The sequence below is a fragment of the Sinohyriopsis cumingii genome, chromosome 9, assembly GCF_028554795.1.
Source record: "Sinohyriopsis cumingii isolate HCF-2022 chromosome 9, ASM2855479v2, whole genome shotgun sequence".
In the NCBI taxonomy this organism is placed as follows: domain Eukaryota; kingdom Metazoa; phylum Mollusca; class Bivalvia; order Unionida; family Unionidae; genus Sinohyriopsis; species Sinohyriopsis cumingii.
In genome coordinates this window covers 107767961-107794923 of record NC_142969.1, presented here as the reverse complement: position 1 = coordinate 107794923, position 26963 = coordinate 107767961, and the positions used below count along the sequence as shown (strand labels likewise).

Below are 26963 nucleotides of genomic sequence, written 5' to 3'. Positions count from 1 at the left end.
CTCCTGATTCCGGTGGCTTAATGAAAAATTCCTGATTCCGGTGGCTTAATGAAAAATTCCTGATTCCGGTGGCTTAATGAAAATCTCCTGATTCCGGTGGCTTAATGAAAAATTCCTGAGTTATATGGCTTGTGAAAATTTCATGATTAGAACAGGTTAGTGAAAATTTCCCAATTAGTGTGGCTCAGTGAAAATCGCCTGATTCGTGTGGTTTAGTGAAAATCTTCTGATTAGTGCGGTTTAATGAAATTCTTCTGGTAAGTGTGGCTTAGTGAAAATCTCCTGGTAAGTGTGGCTTAGTGAAAATCTCCTGATTAGTATGGTTTATCGAAAATCTTCTGTTTAGTATGGTTTAGTTGAAAATCTCCTGATTAGTATGACTCAGTGAAAAACTCCTGGTAAGTGTGGCTTAAAGAAAATCTCCTGATTAGTGTGGCTTGGTGAAAATCTCCTGATTTGTGTGGCATAGTGAAAATCTACTGATTAGTGTGGCTTGGTGAAAATCTCCTGATTTGTGTGGCTTAGTGAAAATCTACTGATTAGTGTGGCTTAGTGAAAATCTCCTGATTTGTGTGGCTTAGCGAAAATCTACTGATTAGTGTGGATTGGTGAAAATCTCCTGGTAAGTGTGGCTTAGTGAGAATTCCTGATTAGTGCTGTTTAGTATAAAAAAATCTCCTGATTACTGTGACTCAGTGAAAATGTCCTGGTAAGTGTGGCTTAGTGAAAATCTCCTGATTATCGTCGTTTAGCGAAATTCTCCTGAATAGTGTGGCTTGGTGAAAACCTCCTGATTATTGTGGTTTAGTGAAAATCTCCTGATTAGTATGGTTTAGTGAAAATCTCCTGATATGTGTGGCTTAGTGAAAATCTCCTGATTAGCGTGGTTTAGGGATAATCTCCTGATTAGTGTGGCTTAGTGAAAATCTCCTGATTAGCGTGGTTTAGTGAAAATCTCCTGAATAGTGTGGCTTAGTGAAAATCTCCTGATTAATGCGGTTTAGTGAAAATCTCCTGGTAAGTATGGCTTAGCGAAAATCACCTGATTAGTGGAGTTTAGTGATAATCATCTGATTAGCGTGGTTTAGTGAAAATCTCCTGATTGGTATGGTGTATCGAAAATCTCCTGATTAGTGTGACCTAGTGAAAATCTCCTGATTAGCGTGGTTTGGTGAAAATCTCCTGATTGGTGTGATTTAGTGAACATATCATGATTATTATGGTTTAATGAAAATCTCCTGATATGTGTGGCTTAATGGAAATCTTCTGATTAGTGTGGCTTGGTGAAAATTTCCTGATTAATGCTGTTTAGTATTAAAAAGATCTCCTGATTACTGTGACTCAGTGAAAATCGCCTGATTCGTGTGGTTTAGTGCAAATCTCCTGATTAATATGGTTTAGTGAAAATCTCCTGGTAAGTGTGGCTTAGTGAAAATCTCCTGATTAGTATGGTTTATCGAAAATTCCCTGATTAGTATGGTTTAGTAGAAAATATCCTGATTAGTGTGGCTTAGTAAAAATCTCCTGGTAAGTGGGTCTTAGTGAGAATTCCTGATTAGTGTTGTCTGGTTATAAAAAAATCTCATGATTAGTGTGACTCAGTGAAAATCTCCTGGTAAGTGTGGCTTAGTGAAAATCTCCTGATTAGCGTGGTTTAGGGATAATCTCCTGATTAGTGTGGTTTAGCGAAAATCTCCTGGTTAGTATGGTTTAGTGAAAATATCGTGATTATTATGGTTTAGTGAAAATCTCCTGATTAGCGTGGTTTAGTGAAAATCTCCTGATTGGTGTGATTTAGTGAAAATAGCATGATTATTATGGTTTAATGAAAATCTCCTGATATGTGTGGCTTAGTGAAAATCTCCTGATCAGTGTGGCTTGGTGAAAATTTCCTGATTAGTGCTGTTTAGTATTAAAAAGATCTCCTGATTACTGTGACAGTGAAAATCGCCTGATTCGTTTGGTTTAGTGCAAATCTCCTGATTAATATGGTTTAGTGAAAATCTCCTGGTAAGTGTGGCTTAGTGAAAATCTACTGGTTAGTGTGGCTTAGTGAAAATCTCCTGATTTGTGTGACTTAGTGAAAATCTCCCGATTAGTATGGTTTATCGAAAATCCCCTGATTAGTATGGTTTAGTAGAAAATCTCCTGATTAGTGTTGCTTAGTAAAAATCTCCTGGTAAGTGGGTCTTAGTGAGAATTCCTGATTAGTGTTGTCTGGTTATAAAAAAAATCTCATGATTAGTGTGACTCAGGGAAAATCTCCTGGTAAGTGTGGCTTAGTGAAAATCTCCTGATCAGCGTGGTTTAGCGAAAATCTCCTGATTAATATGGTTTATCGAAAATCTCCTGATTAGTATCGTTTATTGAAAATCTCCTGATTTGTGTGGCTTAATGAAATTCTCCTGGTAAGTGTGGTTTAGTGAAAATTTCCTGATTAGTGTGATTTACTTAAAATCTCCTGATTTGTGTGGCTTAGTGAAAACCTCCTGATTTGTGTGGCTTAGTGAAAATCTCCTGATTAGTATGATTTAGTTAAAATCTCCTTATATGTGTGGCTTAGTGAAAATCTCCTGATTAGTATGGTTTAGTGAAAATCTCCTTATTAATATGGTTTAGTGAAAATCTCCTGGTAAGTGTGTCTTAGTGAAAATCTCCTGATTTGTGTGTCTTAGTGAAAATCTCCTGATGATTGTGATTTAGATAAAATCTCCTGATTAGTATGGTTTAGAGAAAGTCTCCTGAATAGTGTGGCTTAGTGAAAATCTCCTGATTAGTGTGATTTAGTTAAAATCTCATGATTAGCGTGGCTTAGAGAAAATCACCTGATTAGTGTGGTTTAGTTAAAATCTCCTGATTAGTGTGGTTTAGTTAAAATCTCCTGATTAGTGTGATTTAGTTAAAATCTCCTGATTAGTGTGATTTAGTCAAGATCTACTGATTAGTGTATTTTATCAAACATCTCCTGATTAGTATAGCTTAGTGAAAATCTCATGATTAGCGTGGCTTAGTGAAAATCTCCTGATTAGTGTGGTTCAGTTAAAATCTCCTGATTAGTGTGGTTTAGTGGAAATCTGATTAGTGTGATTTAGTTAAATTCTCCTGATTAGTGTGATTTAGTGAAGATCTACTGATTAGTGTATTTTATCGAAAATCTCCTGATTAGTATGGTTTAGTGAAAATCTCCTGATATGTGTGGCTGAGTGAAAATCTCCTGATTTGTGTGGCTTGGTGAAAATCTCCTTTTTGTGTGGCTTGGTGAAAATCTCCTTTTTGTGTGGCTTGGTGAAACTCTACTGATTAGTGTGGCTTGGTGAAAATCTCCTGTTTGTGTGGCTTAGTGAAAATCTCCTGATCTGTGTGATTTAGTGAAAATCTCCTGATTAGTGTGATTTAGTGAAAATCTCCTGATTAATGTGATTTAGTTAAAATCTCCTGATTAGCGTGGCTTAGTGATAATCTGATTAGTGTGATTTAGTGAAAATCTCCTGGTACATGTGGCTTAGTGAGAATTCATAATTATTGCAGTTTAGTAAATAAAATCTCCTGATTACTGTGATTCAGTGAAAATCTCCTGGTAAGTGTGGCTTAGTGAAAATCTCCTGATTAGCGTGGTTTAGCGAAAATCTCTTGATTAGTATGGTGTAGTGAAAATATCATGATTATTATGGTTTAGTGAAAATCTCCTGATATGTGTGGCTTAGTGAAAATCTCCTGATTAGTGTGATTTAGTTAAAATCTCCTGATTAGTGTGATTTAGTCAAGATCTACTGATTAGTGTATTTTATCAAACATCTCCTGATTAGTATAGTTTAGTGAAAATTTCCAGATATTTGTGGCTTAGTGAAAATCTCCTGATTTGTGTGGCTTGGTGAAAATCTCCTTTTTGTGTGGCTTAGTGAAAATCTCTTGATTTGTGTGATGATTTGTGTGATTTAGTGAAAATCTCCTGATTAGTGTGATTTATTTAAAATCTCCTGATTAGTGTGATTTAGTTAAAATCTCCTGATTAGCGTGGCTTAGTGAAAATCTCCTGAATAGTGTGGCTTAGTGAAAATCTCCTGATTAATGCGGTTTAGTGAAAATCTCCTGGTAAGTATGGTTTAGCGAAAATCACCTGATTAGTGGAGTTTAGTGATAATCATCTGATTAGCGTGGTTTAGTGAAAATCTCCTGATTGGTATGGTGTATCGAAAATCTCCTGATTAGTGTGACTTAGTGAAAATCTCCTGATTAGCGTGGTTTGGTGAAAATCTCCTGATTGGTGTGATTTAGTGAACATATCATGATTATTATGGTTTAATGAAAATCTCCTGATATGTGTGGCTTAATGGAAATCTTCTGATTAGTGTGGCTTGGTGAAAATTTCCTGATTAATGCTGTTTAGTATTAAAAAGATCTCCTGATTACTGTGACTCAGTGAAAATCGCCTGATTCGTGTGGTTTAGTGCAAATCTCCTGATTAATATGGTTGAGTGAAAATCTCCTGGTAAGTGTGGCTTAGTGAAAATCTCCTGATTAGTATGGTTTATCGAAAATTCCCTGATTAGTATGGTTTAGTAGAAAATATCCTGATTAGTGTGGCTTAGTAAAAATCTCCTGGTAAGTGGGTCTTAGTGAGAATTCCTGATTAGTGTTGTCTGGTTATAAAAAAAATCTCATGATTAGTGTGACTCAGTGAAAATCTCCTGGTAAGTGTGGCTTAGTGAAAATCTCCTGATTAGCGTGGTTTAGGGATAATCTCCTGATTAGTGTGGTTTAGCGAAAATCTCCTGGTTAGTATGGTTTAGTGAAAATATCGTGATTATTATGGTTTAGTGAAAATCTCCTGATTAGCGTGGTTTAGTGAAAATCTCCTGATTGGTGTGATTTAGTGAAAATAGCATGATTATTATGGTTTAATGAAAATCTCCTGATATGTGTGGCTTAGTGAAAATCTCCTGATCAGTGTGGCTTGGTGAAAATTTCCTGATTAGTGCTGTTTAGTATTAAAAAGATCTCCTGATTACTGTGACAGTGAAAATCGCCTGATTCGTGTGGTTTAGTGAAAATCTCCTGGTAAGTGTGGCTTAGTGAAAATCTACTGGTTAGTGTGGCTTAGTGAAAATCTCCTGATTTGTGTGACTTAGTGAAAATCTCCCGATTAGTATGGTTTATCGAAAATCCCCTGATTAGTATGGTTTAGTAGAAAATCTCCTGATTAGTGTTGCTTAGTAAAAATCTCCTGGTAAGTGGGTCTTAGTGAGAATTCCTGATTAGTGTTGTCTGGTTATAAAAAAAATCTCATGATTAGTGTGACTCAGGGAAAATCTCCTGGTAAGTGTGGCTTAGTGAAAATCTCCTGATCAGCGTGGTTTAGCGAAAATCTCCTGATTAATATGGTTTATCGAAAATCTCCTGATTAGTATCGTTTATTGAAAATCTCCTGATTTGTGTGGCTTAATGAAATTCTCCTGGTAAGTGTGGTTTAGTGAAAATTTCCTGATTAGTGTGATTTACTTAAAATCTCCTGATTTGTGTGGCTTAGTGAAAACCTCCTGATTTGTGTGGCTTAGTGAAAATCTCCTGATTAGTATGATTTAGTTAAAATCTCCTTATATGTGTGGCTTAGTGAAAATCTCCTGATTAGTATGGTTTAGTGAAAATCTCCTTATTAATATGGTTTAGTGAAAATCTCCTGGTAAGTGTGTCTTAGTGAAAATCTCCTGATTTGTGTGTCTTAGTGAAAATCTCCTGATGATTGTGATTTAGATAAAATCTCCTGATTAGTATGGTTTAGAGAAAGTCTCCTGAATAGTGTGGCTTAGTGAAAATCTCCTGATTAGTGTGATTTAGTTAAAATCTCATGATTAGCGTGGCTTAGTGAAAATCACCTGATTAGTGTGGTTTAGTTAAAATCTCCTGATTAGCGTGGTTTAGTTAAAATCTCCTGATTAGTGTGATTTAGTTAAAATCTCCTGATTAGTGTGATTTAGTCAAGATCTACTGATTAGTGTATTTTATCAAACATCTCCTGATTAGTATAGCTTAGTGAAAATCTCATGATTAGCGTGGCTTAGTGAAAATCTCCTGATTAGTGTGGTTCAGTTAAAATCTCCTGATTAGTGTGGTTTAGTGGAAATCTGATTAGTGTGATTTAGTTAAATTCTCCTGATTAGTGTGATTTAGTGAAGATCTACTGATTAGTGTATTTTATCGAAAATCTCCTGATTAGTATGGTTTAGTGAAAATCTCCTGATATGTGTGGCTGAGTGAAAATCTCCTGATTTGTGTGGCTTGGTGAAAATCTCCTTTTTGTGTGGCTTGGTGAAACTCTACTGATTAGTGTGGCTTGGTGAAAATCTCCTGTTTGTGTGGCTTAGTGAAAATCTCCTGATCTGTGTGATTTAGTGAAAATCTCCTGATTAGTGTGATTTAGTGAAAATCTCCTGATTAATGTGATTTAGTTAAAATCTCCTGATTAGCGTGGCTTAGTGATAATCTGATTAGTGTGATTTAGTGAAAATCTCCTGGTACATGTGGCTTAGTGAGAATTCATAATTATTGCAGTTTAGTAAATAAAATCTCCTGATTACTGTGATTCAGTGAAAATCTCCTGGTAAGTGTGGCTTAGTGAAAATCTCCTGATTAGCGTGGTTTAGCGAAAATCTCTTGATTAGTATGGTGTAGTGAAAATATCATGATTATTATGGTTTAGTGAAAATCTCCTGATATGTGTGGCTTAGTGAAAATCTCCTGATTAGTGTGATTTAGTTAAAATCTCCTGATTAGTGTGATTTAGTCAAGATCTACTGATTAGTGTATTTTATCAAACATCTCCTGATTAGTATAGTTTAGTGAAAATTTCCAGATATGTGTGGCTTAGTGAAAATCTCCTGATTTGTGTGGCTTGGTGAAAATCTCCTTTTTGTGTGGCTTAGTGAAAATCTCTTGATTTGTGTGATGATTTGTGTGATTTAGTGAAAATCTCCTGATTAGTGTGATTTATTTAAAATCTCCTGATTAGTGTGATTTAGTTAAAATCTCCTGATTAGCGTGGCTTAGTGAAAATCTGATTAGTGTGATTTAGTGAAAATCTCCTGATTAGCGTGGCTTAGTGAAAATCTGATTAGTGTGGTTTAGTGGAAATCTCCTGATTAGTGTGGCTTAGTGAAAATTTCATGATTAGCGTGGCTTAGTGAAAATCTCCTGATTAGTGTGGTTCAGTTAAAATCTCCTGATTAGTGTGGTTTAGTGGAAATCTGATTAGTGTGATTTAGTTAAATTCTCCTGATTAGTGTGATTTAGTGAAGATCTACTGATTAGTGTATTTTATCGAAAATCTCCTGATTAGTATGGTTTAGTGAAAATCTCCTGATATGTGTGGCTGAGTGAAAATCTCCTGATTTGTGTGGCTTGGTGAAACTCTGCTGATTAGTGTGGCTTGGTGAAAATCTCCTGATCTGTGTGATTTAGTGAAAATCTCCTGATTAGTGTGATTTAGTGAAAATCTCCTGATTAATGTGATTTAGTTAAAATCTCCTGATTAGCGTGGCTTAGTGATAATCTGATTAGTGTGACTTAGTGAAAATCTCCTGATTAGTGTGGTTTAGTGGAAATCTCCTGATTAGTGTGGCTTAGTGAAAATCTCATGATTAGAGTGGCTTAGTGAAAATCTCATGACTAGTGTGGTTTAGTGAAAATCTCCTGATTAGTGTGGTTTAGTGGAAATCTCCTGATTATGGTGACTCAGTGAAAATCTCCTGATTTGTGTGTTTAGTGAAAATCTCCTGATTGGTATGATTTAGTGAAAATCTCCTGATTACTGTAGTTTAATGAAAATCTACTGATCTGTGTGGCTTATTGAAATTCTCCTCATTAGTGTGGTTTAGTGAAAATCTCCTGGTACATGTGGCTTAGTGAGAATTCATAATTATTGCAGTTTAGTAAATAAAATCTCCTGATTACTATGATTCAGTGAAAGTCTCCTGGTAAGTGTGGCTTAGTGAAAATCTCCTGATTAGCGTGGTTTAGCGAAAATCTCTTGATTAGTATGGTGTAGTGAAAATATCATGATTATTATGGTTTAGTGAAAATCTCCTGATATGTGTGGCTTAGTGAAAATCTCCTGATTAGTGTGATTTAGCTAAAATCTCATGATTAGTGTGGCTATGTGAAAATCTCCTGTTCGTGTGGCTTAGTGAAAATCTCCTGATCTGTGTCATTTAGTGAAAGTCTCCTGATTATTGTGGTGTAGTGGAAATATCCTGATTATGGTGGACTGGTGAAAATCTACTGATCATGGTGGCTTAGTGAAAATCTCCTGATTAGTGTGGTTTAGTTAAAATCTCCTGATTAGTGTGGTTTAGTGGAAATCTACTGATCATGGTGGCTTAGTGAAAATCTCCTGATTAGCGAGATTTAGTGAAAATCTCCTGATTATTGTGGTATAGTGGAAATCTCCTGATTATGGTGGCTTAGTGAAAATCGACTGATTATGGTGGTTTAGTGAAAACCTCCTGATTATTGTGGTTTAGTGGAAATCTCCTGATTATGGTGGCTTAGTGAAAATCTACTGATTAGCGTGGCTTAGTGAACCTCTCCTGATTAGCGTGGCTTAGTGAAAATCTCATGATTAGTGTGGCTTAATGAAAATCTCGTGACTGATGTGGATTAATGAGAATCTCCTGATTAGTGTGGCTTAATGAAAATCTCGTGACTAATGTGGATTAATGAGAATCTCCTGATTAGTGTGGCTTAATGAAATTCTCGTGACTAATGTGGATTAATGAGAATCTCCTGATTAGTGTGGCTTAATGAAAATCTCGTGACTAATATGGATTAATGAGAATCTCCTGATTAGTGTGGCTTAATGAAAATCTCGTGACTAATATGGATTAATGAGAATCTCCTGATTAGTGTGGCTTAATGAAAATCTCGTGACTAATATGGATTAATGAGAATCTCCTGAACAAAGTTGAAACTGACATGATACATTTCACAATTCAGTACATAGAAGAAAGAACTTGTTAAGAAAATACAAAATTACATCTTACTGCCTTATTATTTTCCCTAATTTATAAGTAATATAATTAAATATATGCAATGCAGCTATGAGAACAAATTCGTATATAAACTTCAAACGAAATAGAAATTTGCGTTTATTTGTTGAACAAATATGAAATACATGGACATAGAGAGGTAGATAGACTTTATATAAATTGATAACAATCTATGAACAAAGTCAGACCTCGTATAAATAAAGAATTACTACATCAATGAACAGTGTGTGTCAAAAACATTTCCATTTTAAAATACAGCATGTGCTGTATCTATTAGCACGTAATCCAATTATATTTTCGAAATCATATTACATTTTAAAGACTGTCAAAACAAATCTGAAAACAGCAATAAACACTAAACTTTGTTTTTACCATGATGATTTCAGTAATCAAACATTTAACTTCATTTGTAGCACATTTTGCCTAGATTACTTCACACACACACATAAACACTCATGTACATTCTCTCTCTCTCTCTCTCTCTCTCAACCATGTATTGGCTTAATATCAGATTAAACCCGTTTTAAATAAGAAACAATGTCGTCTTAATAAGGAGCTTGTCATGAATTATGATATAAAAAAAACCGCATAACTGGTCGAAGAAATAGCTCTTAAAGTTTAATCAAGAAATAAACGTAACAAATAATCCTGAACTTGTTATTGATAATATCGAATTTATATATGAAGATTCTCATCGCCATCTATGAGTAATACTTTCATCAAATACCAAATGGACTTATCACGTTGATAGTATTTTAAAAACACCACCATGTCGAATAGCTAACCTACGAAAACTAAAACAAAAACTAAGTAGGCAAATTTTATCAAAACGGTATGTAACTTAAATTAAGCCCATCAATGAATATGCCAGTGTAGTCTAGGACGGATTATCGTTGATCGATTCAGAAAAATTGGAAAAACTACAGCTCCAAGCGGCAAAAATAGTTACAGGACTTCCAAAATACACTTGATAATTGTTCGCAATTAATCTGAACTCAGCTTTTTGCTGAAATGAATAAACATGTGGGAAATTGCCAACTCTCAAATGTTCAGAGATTTTTTATTTCAACAAATTTATGGCCATCTGCATGTATGTATTGTCTCCACATGTAGCGTCTTATCTAGTCATTTTTGTCAGAGGTAAATATAACAATCCATTTGCATTATCACATAAAAGATAACGAGTCAAATAGAAATGATCAATCGATAACCAGATGGTATTATTGATATGTTTCTTACAATTATTTGGACACAGATATAAAAGTATGTAGTTTCTTGTTTGCAACTGTTGCACTGTTTGGTTATTGAGATCCCCACCAAAAAGTAAATTAATTTCTTTGAATAGTGTTTGGCATGTTTCTTTTACAGTTATAGTTAATATACCCGAATGGATAAAGTGTGTAACACACACACACACGCGCGCGATTTTCGGAGTATGAGGTCGCCAGTTCGCGCCCACTGCGTAAAAGGTTTCTTTCTTTTATCCACCATGACGCTATAATGTCATATCCTTGTGACTTTTCTTATGACTTACGAACTTTCCCAGATTTCAGTGTACGTGTAGATTTATAATCGGTGAAGACTGCCTAAAACTGTTGACCTGTCAAACAAAGGAAAAGTTAAATTTCGTTAATGTTAATACACATTTTAGCGTTATTTTTGGAACCCACATTAGTCAAAAAATCTAAACATAAGCACAAATAATTTCATGGCAGGAACATCTTTTTGACTTGGTGTGTACGACGAGGCCACTACCTGAATTAAGCTTGATAATCATGGAATACTTAAGTGTAATCGAAGCGTGCACAAACAAATGTTTCTTATGAAACATTTTTTGTTTGTGTGCACGTTTCTATAACATTTGCAACTGATTACGCAAAGTTGCGCAGTAGTGATTCGGATTCCATATGTTATGAGCGGGTGTGGGTGGTGAACTTTACTAAAATCAACCAATGATCTAGAAATATTAAGGAAAAGGTTCATCTGTTGTTTTTATTTCTGTATGCCTATTGTACGTAGTGTGCAGTAGAAAAACCGACAGAGAAAATATATATATATATATATATATATATATATATATATATATATATATATATATATATATATATATATATATTATATCGCAGATTTGTCTTCAACTAAATCAAACAATGGAATAGTGGCCTGTGGTTATACAATAAGATTCACATATCCCCGAGTACATTATAGTCAACATAACGGTAAAGAAAACAAACCTGCAGAAGTGTGCTATAAGGTTATCATTTTGCACATGTAATTAGTTCGTCACTAGAAAAGAAGACAATCTTGCTTCTTGGTAACACATTTAATGAAATTGTCCCTTGCCACCTATATTGCATCTTGCTTCTTGTCAATACATTTAATGAAACTGTCCCTTGCCACCTATATTGCATCTTGCTTCTTGTCAATACATTTTACGAAACTGTCCCTGCAACCCATATTGCATCTTGCTTCTTGTCAATACATTTTACGAAACTGTCCCTGCAACCTATATTGCATCTTGCTTCTTGTTAACACATTTTAGGAAACTGTCCCTGCAACCTATATTGCATCTTGCTTCTTGTCAATACATTTTAGGAAACTGTCCCTGCAATCTATATTGCATCTTGCTTCTTGTCAATACATTTTACGAAACTGTCCCTGCAACCTATATTGCATTCCACTTCTTGTTAACACATTTGAGGAAACTGTCCCTGCAACCTATATTGCATCTTGCTTCTTGTTAACACATTTTAGGAAACTGTCCCTGCAATCTATATTGCATCTTGCTTCTTGTCAATACATTTTACGAAACTGTCCCTGCAACCTATATTGCATCTTGCTTCTTGTTAACACATTCTAGGAAACTGTCCCTGCAACCTATATTGCATCTTGCTTCTTGTCAATACATTTTAGGAAACTGTCCCTGCAACCTATATTGCATTCCACTTCTTGTTAACACATTCTAGGAAACTGTCCCTGCAACCTATATTGCATCTTGCTTCTTGTTAACACATTTTAGGAAACTGTCCCTGCAACCTATATTGCATTCCACTTCTTGTTAACACATTTTAGGAAACTGTCCCTGCAACCTATATTGCATCTTGCTTCTTGTCAATACATTTTAGGAAACTGTCCCTGCAACCTATATTGCATCTTGCTTCTTGTTAACACATTATAGGAAACTGTCCCTGCAACCTATATTGCATTCCACTTCTTGTTAACACATTTTAGGAAACTGTCCCTGCAACCTATATTGCATCTTGCTTCTTGTTAACACATTTTAGGAAACTGTCCCTGCAACCTATATTGCATTCCACTTCTTGTTAACACATTCTAGGAAACTGTCCCTGCAAGCTATATTGCATTCCATTTCTTGTTAACACATTCTAGGAAACTGTCCCTGCAACCTATATTGCATATTGCTTCTTGTTAACACATTTTAGGAAACTGTCCCTGCAACCTATATTGCATCTTGCTTCTTGTCAATACATTTTACGAAACTGTCCCTGCAACCTATATTGCATCTTGCTTCTTGTTAACACATTCTAGGAAACTGTCCCTGCAACCTATATTGCATTCCACTTCTTGTTAACACATTTGAGGAAACTGTCCCTGCAACCTATATTGCATCTTGCTTCTTGTTAACACATTTTAGGAAACTGTCCCTGCAATCTATATTGCATCTTGCTTCTTGTCAATACATTTTACGAAACTGTCCCTGCAACCTATATTGCATCTTGCTTCTTGTTAACACATTCTAGGAAACTGTCCCTGCAACCTATATTGCATTCCACTTCTTGTTAACACATTTTAGGAAACTGTCCCTGCAACCTATATTGCATCTTGCTTCTTGTTAACACATTTTAGGAAACTGTCGCTGCAACCTATATTGCATCTTGCTTCTTGTTAACACATTCTAGGAAACTGTCCCTGCAACCTATATTGCATCTTGCTTCTTGTTAACACATTTTAGGAAACTGTCCCTGCAACCTATATTGCATCTTGCTTCTTGTCAATACATTTTAGGAAACTGTCCCTGCAACCTATATTACATCTTGCTTATTGTTAACACATTGTACAAAACTGTCCCTGCAACCCATATTGCATCTTGCTTCTTGTTAACACATTGTATGAAACTGTCCCCTGACACTTTTATTACATCTTGCTTCTTGTTAACACATTTTACGAAACTGTCCCCTGACACCTATATTGCATCTTGCTTATTGTTAACACATTGTACAAAACTGTCCCCTGACACCTATATTGCATCTTGCTTCTTGTTAACACATTGTACGAAACTGTCCCTGGACACCTATATTGCATCTTGCTTATTGTTAACACATTTTACGAAACTGTCCCCTGACACCTATATTACATCTTGCTTCTTGTTAACACATTTTAGGAAACTGTCCCTGCAACCTATATTGCATTCTACTTCTTGTTAACACATTTTAGGAAACTGTCCCTGCAACCTATATTGCATCTTGCTTCTTGTTAACACATTTTAGGAAACTGTCCCTGCAACCTATATTGCATTCCACTTCTTGTTAACACATTTTAGGAAACTGTCCCTGCAACCTATATTGCATTCTACTTCTTGTTAACACATTTTAGGAAACTGTCCCCTGACACCTATATTACATCTTGCTTCTTGTTAACACATTTTACAAAACTGTCCCTGCAACCTATATTGCATTCTACTTCTTGTTAACACATTTTAGGAAACTGTCCCTGCAACCTATATTGCATCTTGCTTCTTGTTAACACATTTTAGGAAACTGTCCCTGCAACCTATATTGCATTCCACTTGTTAACACATTTTAGGAAACTGTCCCCTGCTACCTATATTACATGTTGCTTATTGTGAACAGCCAGCTTACAGCTTTCATTGCATTACATTGTCACTTTCAGCATGTGAAAGTTTTACTTATGTAATACTTAACGGTGTAATATAATATGAAATCTAACAATTGCAAAAAGAAAATTTGGAGTTAGAAAGACACAGTTGAGAATGTTAATGTTTATAATATTAAAAATGCACATATAATTGCTCAGACGGAATCTGAAGACAAGAAACAGCAGTATTGTAATATCATACCTAACAAACTCAGAAATAAATATTGTCAGATACAAACATGCCATCTAGACCATGCATCCAACACATATGGTGAATACAAAAGAGAATAATACAAATTAGATTATTCGACAATGAACTAATAGAAAATACATGCATATAATTATGTCGGTAATCCCTTCCATGTGTTATTATATTTCACTTGAATATGTGTCAAACCACGTGTATCTAGGATGAAATTTTGCGACCATTTATGTGATTTAAACCACACAAAAAACAACACAAAATGCTACTTTGATAATTAAAACAATGTAATACAGTTTAAATTAAAATAAAGATACGAAATCTTAATGTTGCTTTTAAAAGCAATATTATTTGGCTTTTGCATTTTGATGTAGCAACAGCCAGAACTATGCTTTTTCAAGCTTCAATTACCCGTCTATAATGATGTGGTTGGAAAACAGGAGAAATCGTAGATGATGTTAACTAGAGCTCATGTATAAGAACTGCAATTTCGTGCAACTTCAGTCAGGTATGAATGCGAGTTTGGTATTAATTTGTTGGACATTTATCTTCTTTTTCCCCACTGAAGTGTGTACACTATCACTGGCATTAGTATGATCATTACAAAAGTATATTGCGCGAAATGTATTAAGAATATTGACATGAATGCATCTATACATTTTCTTAATGCAGTATTGACAAAAAAAGATTCTGGCCCTAGGGCAAAGCGAACAAGGCAACTGCCTTAGGCCCCGCGCTAAATCACAATACACCGAGTGGTCTAAAGCGCTCTCCATCATGAATCACTGCCATCTCACCTCTGTCTGCGTGGGTTTGAGTCTCAGGCTCGGCCAATGTGGATATATGAGAAAGCTTGCTGGTAGCTTCTCGTGCGACAGTGGTTCTATATGGGGTTTTCCTGGGTTCTTCCTCCACCATTAATACCAGCAGCCATGTATAGCCTATCTTGTGCTGAAAAATGGCGTTAAACCCTATAACAACAATAACTCACAATGCAGTTTATTTGCTTTGGGCCCCACGCACATCACTTGCTGCTTTGGGCCCCACATGCTGCATTGGGCCCAGCATATCCTAGGACCGGGTCTGTTGCAAGACACAGACATTATGTTAATATTATGTAATTTGTTTTGGCATTATATATCATAAATTATCTTCATTCAGTCTGCATGAAATCACATCTCCCCTGTCCTACATAAAGTAGGACAGTGAAGATCTGATTTGAATCAGATTGTATCTTCGTTAGAATTAGAAAATGTTTATGATGAATAATCACAATTTTTTAGTAGCCAAAAGAAAGCAAATTGCTCTCAAAAGAGATAACGATGTAATCTGTCGGTGCCCCCTCTTCTTTCTCTCAGCTTCTCCAGAGCATGCGGTCAGGGGGTGTAAAGAGTAAACCACACCCATATTATCGAGACCATGTCAACTCCACGGTGATCATCGAATGCGACTCGACAAGAAAGCATGGTGTGCAGAGCTATTCTCTACAAGATACCGGCGTTAACTCTGTCAGGACATGTGGAGATATGATTGAGGGTTTTTCTTTATCCTCTCGTCTCATGCTCTTCATGTCCAACGCAATGCTTTGGGTTTTGAATAATCGCGTGGGCTCTGAAGTGTCCTGTATACCTGGCTGTATACGGTTTATGATCATCATTGTTTTAGTGATGAACTTCAATCATAATTTTTACCATATACAAGTATATCAAGGAACACTGTGAACCTGGCAGTAAATGATTTATGGGTTTTCACTGTTTCAGAGTAATTTCAGTGATAATTTATCTTGTCTTATACACTGGCCCGGCCCTAGGGCAAGGCGAACAAGGCAACCTCCATGAGCTCCATGATTTCAGGCAATGCATTTTTTGTGTGCTTGGGGCTTAACCCTCATCACGTGCTGCAATGGGCCCCGAATGCTGCATTGGGCCCCGCACATCCTAGGGCTGGTACTGCACACCTAGATACAATGAGCATCCGAGTGTAAATAGTGTATTGTTGTTCGACTGTAAATAGTGTATTGTTGTCCGACTGTAAATAGAGTATTGTTGTCTGACTGTAAATGGTGTATTGTTGTCCGCCTGTAAATAGTGTATTGTTGTCCGACTGTAAATAGTGTATTGTTGTCACTGTTTGCTTGAGGTTCTTCTTGGTAATAATTTATTTTACTTTATAAACATATATACAATATCCGCTCGTTTGTAAACGATTTATGGTGTTTACCATTTATATCAAGGCACAATATGCACTTTCCTGTACACCTTTCATAGCATTTGCTGAACCTTTCATAGCATTTGCTGTATATACATTGGTACAATGTGTACCCAGCTGTAAGCATTTCATGGTGTTTACTGTATATATCTAGGTACAACGTGCACCCAGCTGTAAGCATTTCATGGTGTCTACTGTATATACCTAGGTACAATGTGCACCCAGCTGTAAACATTTCATGGTGTTTACTGTATATATCTAGGTACAATGTGCACCCAGCTGTAAGCATTTCATGGTGTTTACTGTATATATCTAGGTACAATGTGCACCCAGCTGTAAACATTTCATGGTGTTTACTGTATATATCTAGGCACAATGTGGACCCAGCTGTAAGCATTTCATGGTGTTTACTGTATATACCTAGGTACAATGTGCACCCAGCTGTAAACATTTCATGGTGTCTACTGTATATACCTAGGTACAATGTGCACCCAGCTGTAAAGTATATATCTAGGTAGAATGTGCACCCAGCTGTAAGCATTTCATGGTGCTTACTGTACATACCTAGGTACAATGTGCACCCAGCTGTAAACATTTCATGGAGTTTACTGTATATACCTAGGTACAATGTGCACCCAGCTGTAAAGTATATATCTAGGTACAATGTGCACCCAGCTGTAAGCATTTCATGGTGTTTACTGTATATATCTAGGTACAATGTGCACCCAGCTGTAAGCATTTCATGGTGTTTACTGTATATATCTAGGTACAATGTGCACCAAGCTGTAAGTATTTCATGGTGTTTACTGTATATATCTAGGTACAATGTGCACCCAGCTGTAAACATTTCATGCTGTTTACTGTATATATCTAGGTACAATGTGCACCCAGCTGTAAGCATTTCATGGTGTTTACTGTACATATCTAGGTACAATGTGCACCAAGCTATAAACATTTCATGGTGTTTACCGTATATATCTAGGTACAATGTGCACCCAGCTGTAAGCATTTCATGGTGTTTACTGTATATACCTAGGTACAATGTGCACCCAGCTGTAAACATTTCATGGTGTTTACTGTATATAGCTAGATACAATGCGCACCCAGCTGTAAGCATTTCATGGTGTTTACTGTATATATCCGTGCACCCAGGTGTAAGCATTTCATGGTGTTTACTGTATATATCTAGGTACAATGTGCACCCAGCTGTAGGCATTTCATGGTGTTTACTGTATATACCTAGGTACAATGTGCACCCAGCTGTAAACATTTCATGTTGTTTACTGTATATACCTAGGTACAATGTGCACCCAGCTGTAAAGTATATATCTAGTTACAATGTGCACCCAGCTGTAAGTATTTCATGGTGTTTACTGTATATATCTAGGTACAATGTGCACCCAGCTGTAAACATTTAATGGTGTTTACTGTATATAGCTAGGTACAATGTGCACCCAGCCGTAAACATTTCATGGTGTTTATTGTATATAGCTAGGTACAATGTGCACCCAGCCGTAAGCATTTCATGGTGATTACTGTATATATCTAGGTACAATGTGCACCCAGCTGTAAGCATTTCATGGTGTTTACTGTATATATCTAGGTAGAATGTGCACCCATCTGTAAGCATTTCATGGTGTTTACTGTATATATCTAGGTACAATGTGCACCCAGCTGTAAGCATTTCATGGTGTTTACTGTATATATCTAGGTACAATGTGCACCAAGCTGTAAACATTTCATGGTGTTTACTGTATATACCTAGGTACAATGTGCACCCAGCTGTAAACATTTCATGGTGTTTACTGTATATAGCTAGATACAATGTGCACCCAGATGTAAGCATTTCATGGTCTTTACTGTATATATCTAGGTACAATTTGCACCCAGCTGTAAGCATTTCATGGTGTTTACTGTAAATACCTAGGTACAATGTGCACCCAGCTGTAAAGTATATATCTAGGTACAATGTGCACCAAGCTGTAAACATTTCATGGTGTTTACTGTATATACCTAGGTACAATGTGCACCCAGCTGTAAAGTATATATCTAGATACAATGTGCACCAAGCTGTAAACATTTCATGGTGTTTACTGTATATACCTAGGTACAATGTGCACCTAGCTGTAAACATTTCATGGCATTTACTGTATATATCTAGGTACAATGTGCACCCAGGTGTAAGCATTTCATGGTGTTTACTGTATATATCTAGGTAGAATGTGCACCCAGCTGTAAACATTTCATGGTGTTTACTGTATATACCTAGGTACAATGTGCACCCAGCAGTAAGCATTTCATGGTGTTTGCTGTATATAGCTAGGTACAATGTGCACCCAGCTGTAAACATTTCATGGTGTTTACTGTATATACCTAGGTACAATGTGCACCCAGCTGTAAAGTATATATCTAGGTAGAATGTGCACCCAGCTGTAAGCATTTCATGGTGTTTACTGTAAATACCTAGGTACAATGTGCACCCAGCTGTAAACATTTAATGGTGTTTACTGTATATACCTAGGTACAATGTGCACCCAGCTGTAAACATTTCATGGTGTTTACTGTATATATCTAGGTACAATGTGCACCCAGCTGTAAAGTATATATCTAGATACAATGTGCACCCAGCTGTAAGCATTTCATGGTGTTTACTGTATATATCTAGGTACAATGTGCACCCAGCTGTAAGCATTTCATGGTGTTTACTGTATATATCTAGGTACAATGTGCACCCAGCTGTAAGCATTTCATGGTTTTTACTGTAAATACCTAGGTACAATGTGCACCCAGGTGTAAGCATTTCATGGTGTTTACTGTATATATCTAGGTACAATGTGCACCCAGCTGTAAGCATTTCATGGTGTTTACTGTATATATCTAGGTACAATGTGCACCCAGCTGTAAACATTTCATGGTGTTTAATGTATATATCTAGGTACAATGTGCACCCAGCTGTAAGCATTTCATGGTTTTTACTGTAAATACCTAGGTACAATGTGCACCCAGGTGTAAGCATTTCATGGTGTTTACTGTATATATCTAGGTACAATGTGCACCCAGCTGTAAGCATTTCATGGTGTTTACTGTATATATCTAGGTACAATGTACACCCAGCTGTAAACATTTCATGGTGTTTAATGTATATATCTAGGTACAATGTGCACCCAGCTGTAAGCATTTCATGGTTTTTACTGTAAATACCTAGGTACAATGTGCACCCAGGTGTAAGCATTTCATGGTGTTTACTGTATATATCTAGGTACAATGTGCACCCAGCTGTAAGCATTTCATGGTGTTTACTGTATATATCTAGGTACAATGTGCACCCAGCTGTAAGCATTTCATGGTGTTACTGTATCTATCTAGGTACAATGTGGACCCAGCTGTAAACATTTCATGGTGTTTACTGTATATAGCTAGGTACAATGTGCACCCAGCTGTAAAGTATATATCTAGGTACAATGTGCACCAAGCTGTAAGCATTTCATGGTGTCTACTGTATATAGCTAGGTTCAATGTGCACCCAGCTGTAAACATTTCATAGTGTTTACTGTGTATATCTAGGTACAATGTGCACCCAGCTGTAAGCATTTCATGGTGTTTACTGTATCTATCTAGGTACAATGTGCACCCAGCTGTAAACATTTCATGGTGTTTACCGTATATATCTAGGTACAATGTGCACCCAGCTGTAAGCATTTAATGGTGTTTACTGTATATACTTAGATACAATATACACCCAGCTGTAAGCATTTTTGACTGTTTTTCATATGTACCTAGGTACAATATGCACTTGGATGTAAATGGTTGACAGTGTTTACCATATGTACCTAGGTATAATATGTACTTGGATGTAAATGGTTGACAGTGTTTACCATATGTATTTAGGTACAATATGTACTTGGATGTAAATGGTTGACGGTGTTTACCATATGTACTTAGGTGCAATATGCACTTGGATGTAAATGGTTAACAGTGTTTACCATGTGTACTTAGGTGCAATATGCACTTTGATGTAAATGGTTGACAGTGTTTACCATATCTACCTATGTACAATATGCACTTAGTTGTAAATGGTTGACAGTGTTTACAATATGCACTTGGATGTAAATGGTTGACAGTGTTTACCATGTGTACCTAGGTATAATATGCACTTGGATGTAAGTGGTTGACAGTGTTTACCATGTGTACCTAGGTACAATATGCACTTGGATGTAAGTGGTTGACAGTGTTTACCATGTGTACCTAGGTGCAATATGCACTTGGATGTAAATGGTTAACAGTGTTTACCATGTGTACTTAGGTGCAATATGCACTTGGATGTAAATGGTTGACAGTGTTTACCATGTGTACCTAGGTACAATATGCACTTGGATGTAAGTGGTTGACAGTGTTTACCATGTGTACCTAGGTACAATATGCACTTGGATGTAAATGGTTGACAGTGTTTACCATGTGTACTTAGGTGCAATATGCACTTGGATGTAAATGGTTGACATTGTTTACCATATGTACCTAGGTACAATATGCACTTGGATGTAAATGGTTGACAGTGTTTACCATATATACTTAGGTACAATATGCACACAGCTGTACACATTTTAGACTGTTTTTCATATGTACTTAGGTACAATATGCACTTGGATGTAAATGGTTGACGGTGTTTACCATATGTACTTAGGTGCAATATGCACTTGGATGTAAATGGTTAACAGTGTTTACCATGTGTACTTAGGTGCAATATGCACTTTGATGTAAATGGTTGACAGTGTTTACCATATCTACCTATGTACAATATGCACTTAGTTGTAAATGGTTGACAGTGTTTACAATATGCACTTGGATGTAAATGGTTGACAGTGTTTACCATGTGTACCTAGGTATAATATGCACTTGGATGTAAGTGGTTGACAGTGTTTACCATGTGTACCTAGGTACAATATGCACTTGGATGTAAGTGGTTGACAGTGTTTACCATGTGTACCTAGGTGCAATATGCACTTGGATGTAAATGGTTAACAGTGTTTACCATGTGTACTTAGGTGCAATATGCACTTGGATGTAAATGGTTGACAGTGTTTACCATGTGTACCTAGGTACAATATGCACTTGGATGTAAGTGGTTGACAGTGTTTACCATGTGTACCTAGGTACAATATGCACTTGGATGTAAATGGTTGACAGTGTTTACCATGTGTACTTAGGTGCAATATGCACTTGGATGTAAATGGTTGACATTGTTTACCATATGTACCTAGGTACAATATGCACTTGGATGTAAATGGTTGACAGTGTTTACCATATGTACCTAGGTACAATATGCACTTGGATGTAAATGGTTGACAGTGTTTACCATGTGTACCTAGGTACAATATGCACTTGGATGTAAATGGTTGACAGTGTTTACCATATGTACCTAGGTACAATATGCACTTGGATGTAAATGGTTGACAGTGTTTACCATATATACTTAGGTACAATATGCACACAGCTGTACACATTTTAGACTGTTTTTCATATGTACTTAGGTACAATATGCACTTGGATGTAAATGGTTGACAGTGTTTACCATATATACCTAGTTACAATAAGCACTTGGATGTAATTGGTTTATGGTCTTGACTGTTTTCTTGAAATCATTGGAGAAAACAAAGGATAAACAATGTTGATTTGATGGTTGTTCATCTCACACCTAATCAGGGTAAGATATCAGGACAGTCAATACAAGTTTGTGGTAAGAATTTACTTTTTCAGTAAAGTTAGTGTTCTACAAACTAGATAAGTGTCATTTTGTTGATAATTGATACTATATTTTCACTGGGAATTATTGAAGCTCTCATTTTTGTAGAAATGTGTTTGAAAGCAGGGTTCAATATTGTAATTTCAGACTAAGTTCAAGAGAATTATGAATATTCACCTTGCTGAACTGATCTTCTGTGTGGTGATCGTGCAGGAAGTAAGATGTTACAGCAATGGTGCACCCCTTTCAGCCTGCAGTGACATGACCCCACTTCATCATAATGGGCCCCGATCAAGCCCCCCTCCATACTCTATATCAGTCTCAAAGAACACATACAAACCTGGGCAAAAGATTACAGGTGAGTATATGCAATATTTTGTAAATTGTTCCTTGCTGTAATAAATGTAATAGGAGCAATGTCCTTCCAATCATCTCTCCTTCTTATGTATATCTATATTGTGTGTTTAATTTTTTCTCTTTATTATTATAGATTGTAAGGCTTGTATTTTTAGCAACATATTACATAGCTAATTTTGTCCATTATTGTGGGTTGGTACTTTAAGATAATGTTGTTTTGATCATAAATGTGATTTTTTTTAAAATTGTGTGACTATCTGATTTCTGTTTTATTGGCTGCTAAAATTTCAGTAAAGGACCTGACCTGGTTTATAACTTAGAATGTTTTGGAAATGAACTTATGATCTTCATCCTGGTTGTGTTATTGTGTGTTAGTTTTTTTTATATAGAAGGGCTGTTTACCTTAGAATTACCCATTCCTATTTTAAACAATTGCAGTTGAATCAGTATTTTAGTTGTGTTCAGTTATTATTTGAGAGAATTTATTATTTCAATGATTCATTGGAATAACAAAGTGCTCATTGACTGAAGGATAAGATCACTATTTTGGGATTATTGTGAATTCCTTTAAAGACATCCTGGATTATATAATTGTGATACATCAGGACTGTTGACACATTATCACATGTAAGGCTACTGAAACGTCCACACATTCAACATTTGACTTCATTCGGAACACCACTGGAACTCATTTGGAATCCTTTATACTTTTGGACTTGTGATAGAATTTTTGGACTATTTGGGATTTAAGTCACAATACTGTAATTTCTCTTTAAATTTTCACTTTGTATTTTAAGGAAATAAATTATTTGTTGAATTTTATGGATCTTGTTGGTGCTGACTTTTTTCAGTTGTAACAGTGACATACCTTGTGGTCAAGTCTAATCTACTGCATATTTCTTTTCTTCAACATTTTCTTTTATTTACAACTAAATATTAAAATTGTTAATTACAAACAAGATAAAAAAATTAATGATTTTTGGGTTGAACAAGGGTCTGCTGCATATAAAATATCATTATTCTGATGTCAATTTAAATCTCAGTATTTTTATAATACACTTAAAATCTCAGTATTTTTATAATACACTTAAAATCTCAGTATTTTTATAATACATTTAAAATCTCAGTATTTTTATAATACACTTAAAATCTCAGTATTTTTATAATACACTTAAAATCTCAGTATTTTTATAATACATTAAAATCTCAGTATTTTTATAATACACTTAAAATCTCGTATTTTTATAATACACTTAAAATCTCAGTATTTTTATAATACACTTAAAATCTCAATATTTTTATAATACACTTAAAATCTCAGTATTTTTATAATACACTTAAAATCTCAGTATTTTTATAATACATTTAAAATCTCTATTTTTATAATACACTTAAAATCTCAATATTTTTATAATACACTTAAAATCTCAGTATTTTTATAATACACTTAAAATCTCAGTATTTTTATAATACACTTAAAATCTCAGTATTTTTATAATACACTTAAAATCTCAATATTTTTATAATACACTTAAAATCTCAATATTTTTATAATACACTTAAAATCTCAATATTTTTATAATACACTTAAAATCTCAGTATTTTTATAATACACTTCAAATCTCAATATTTTTATAATACACTTAAAATCTCAGTATTTTTATAATACACTTAAAATCTCAATATTTTTATAATACACTTAAAATCTCAGTATTTTTATAATACACTTAAAATCTCAGTATTTTTATAATACACTTAAAATCTCAATATTTTTATAACACACTTAAAATCTCAATATTTTTATAATACACTTCAAATCTCAATATTTTTATAATACACTTAAAATCTCAGTATTTTTATAATACACTTAAAATCTCAGTATTTTTATAATACACTTAAAATCTCAATATTTTTATAACACACTTAAAATCTCAATATTTTTATAATACACTTCAAATCTCAATATTTTTATAATACACTTAAAATCTCAATATTTTTATAATACACTTTAAATCTCAGTATTTTTATATGATTCTTAAAATAACAATATTTTGAAATTACACTTTAAATTTCAATGTTTTTTTACTCGGTATACAATTATTTACAGATTAAATGTTTTCCTACATAATTTAGTTTTATATATTATAAGTTATTTTAAGTGTTTCAGATGAAACATGGTAACAAACCCAAACAAAAAAGAATGCAACTATTTATTTTCTTGCCTGTGAGAGTCACATCTCCCTGTCTTCATTGTGTCTTTTACTCATATATTTCCATACCTTGTCAACTGAGATCTCTTTGTTACTATATATACCTTCCTAATCTCCATACCTTGTCAACTGAGATCTCTTTGTTACTATATATACCTTCCTATATCTCCATACCTTGTCAACTGAGATCTCTTTGTTACTATATATACCTTCCTATATCTCCATACCTTGTCAACTGAGATCTCTTTGTTACTATATATACCTTCCTATATCTCCATATCTTTTTCAGCTGAGATCTCTTTGCTACTGTATATACATTCCTATATTTTCATATCTTGTCAGCTGAGATGTCTTTGTTACTATATATATTTTCCTATATCTCCATATCTTGTCGGCTGAGATATGTTTGTTACTACATATACGTTCCTATATTTCTATATTTTGAATGCTGAGATCTCTTTGTTACTATACATACATTCCTACATTATCATCCCATGCCATCTGAAATTTTTACTATCTATACATTCTCACATTTCCATACCTTACCTTCTGAGATTATTGCTATCTATACATTTCCACATTTCCATACTTTGCAATCTCAGATATCTTTTGCTGTCATTACCATTATAAGGTATATCTAATCATGCATTGTATTATTATCTTTCTAAAATGCACTCTGTCAATTATTAATATTTTGTACAATTAACTGAATTGAATTGAATGACTGGTCTGTGATTTTTTTATTTCATTCTCTGGTTCTTTCATTTGGAAACAAAATTTGTAGAACACGATCACCTAAATACAAGGCATTTTTATTTTCTTAATAGTGACTCTTCAGGCTAAGAGTGGTGTGACCTTTAAGGGTTTTTTAATCCAGTCAAGGAGAGATCCTAACATAAATGGTACCATTGGGACATTCATTCAAACACCAGGGACAAAAAAATCCTGCAGGAACCAGGTAAATGCCTTCGTGTACATGCTGCATATTATGTTGAGACATTCCTGTAACATCAGAGACAAAACTCCTGCATTAACCAGGTAAATACATTAACATGCATTGTGCATGTCTGAAATGACAATCAATTGAATTTAGGCACTCAGTTTTCAAGCAGCGTGTCAGATGACATGTGAAATTTAAATTTTCCCATAGCAATCTAGCAGAAAATTTAAATGTGCAGGAAATCTTCTTACAATGGTTGCTTTCTGAGCATAAAATCTGGTTCAAGAATTGGGCTTCAATGAAGTTTAGCCTATATTATGCAAGCATGAGTACAGGCTGTAAAACCACATTGTAATGGTATCCTTCTGTTGGATATATCCTCATGATATAATAGTAGTTTAGCCTGTATACCACATTGTAACTGTATCCTTTTTGTTGGATATATCCTCATGATATAGTAGTAGTTTAACCTGTATACCACACTGTAACTGTATCCTTTTTGTTGGATATATCCACATGATATAGTAGTAGTTTAGCCTGTATACCACATTGTAACTGTATCCTTTTTGTTGGATATATCCTCATGATATAGTAGTAGTTTAGCCTGTATACCATATTGTAACTGTATCCTTTTTGTTGTATATATCCACATGATATAGTAGTAGTTTAGCCTGTATACCACATTGTAACTGTATCCTTTTTGTTGGATATATCCACATGATATAGTAGTAGTTTAGCCTGTATACAGCACTCTTACTGTATCCTTTTGTTTGATGTATGCACATTGAGGCCAGAGGGATTTAGTTTGAATGCAACACTCTTCATGTATCCATTTTGTTTGATGTATGTAAATTGAGGCCAGATGGATTTAGTTTGAATACAGCACTCTTACTGAATCCATTTTGTTTGATGTATGTAAATTGAGGCCAGAGGGATTTAGTTTGAATACAGCACTCTTACTGATCCATTTTGTTAGCTGTATGCACATTGAGGCCAGAGAGATTTAGTTTTTGAATACAGCACTCTTACTGTATCCATTTTGTTAGATGTATACACACTGAGGCCAGATGGATTTAGTTTGAATACAGCACTCTTCCTGTATCCATTTGGTTGATGTATGTAAACTGAGGCCAGAGGGATTTAGTTTGAATACAAGACTCTTACTGTATCCATTTTGTTTGATGTATGTAAACTGAGGCCAGAGGGATTTAGTTTGAATACAGCACTCTTACTGTATCCATTTTGTTAGATGTATGCAAATTGAGGCCAGAGAGATTTAGTTTTTGAATACAGCACTCTTACTGTATCCATTTTGTTTGATGTATGTAAACTGAGGCCAGAGGGATTTAGTTTGAATACAAGACTCTTA

General features: G+C 35.0%; 1 protein-coding gene across 4 annotated transcripts in view; it reads left to right on the top strand.

Annotated features, from left to right (window-relative positions):
• The window catches only part of LOC149792440 (uncharacterized), a 132500-nt gene that overhangs the window by 8387 nt on the left and 97150 nt on the right, over positions 1 to 26963 (top strand). For 3 of the 4 annotated variants that reach the window (XM_089971015.1, XM_089971013.1, XM_089971014.1), the window contains 2 exons: positions 22235 to 22445; positions 25482 to 25612. In XM_089971015.1, coding sequence (XP_089827141.1) covers positions 22253 to 22445; positions 25482 to 25612 — 324 coding nt within the window. In that variant the 5' untranslated portion in view covers positions 22235 to 22252. Of the gene's footprint in view, positions 1 to 11167; positions 11356 to 22234; positions 22446 to 25481; positions 25613 to 26963 lie in introns of all 4 variants that reach the window. The other variant, XM_089971017.1, reaches the window with a different exon arrangement.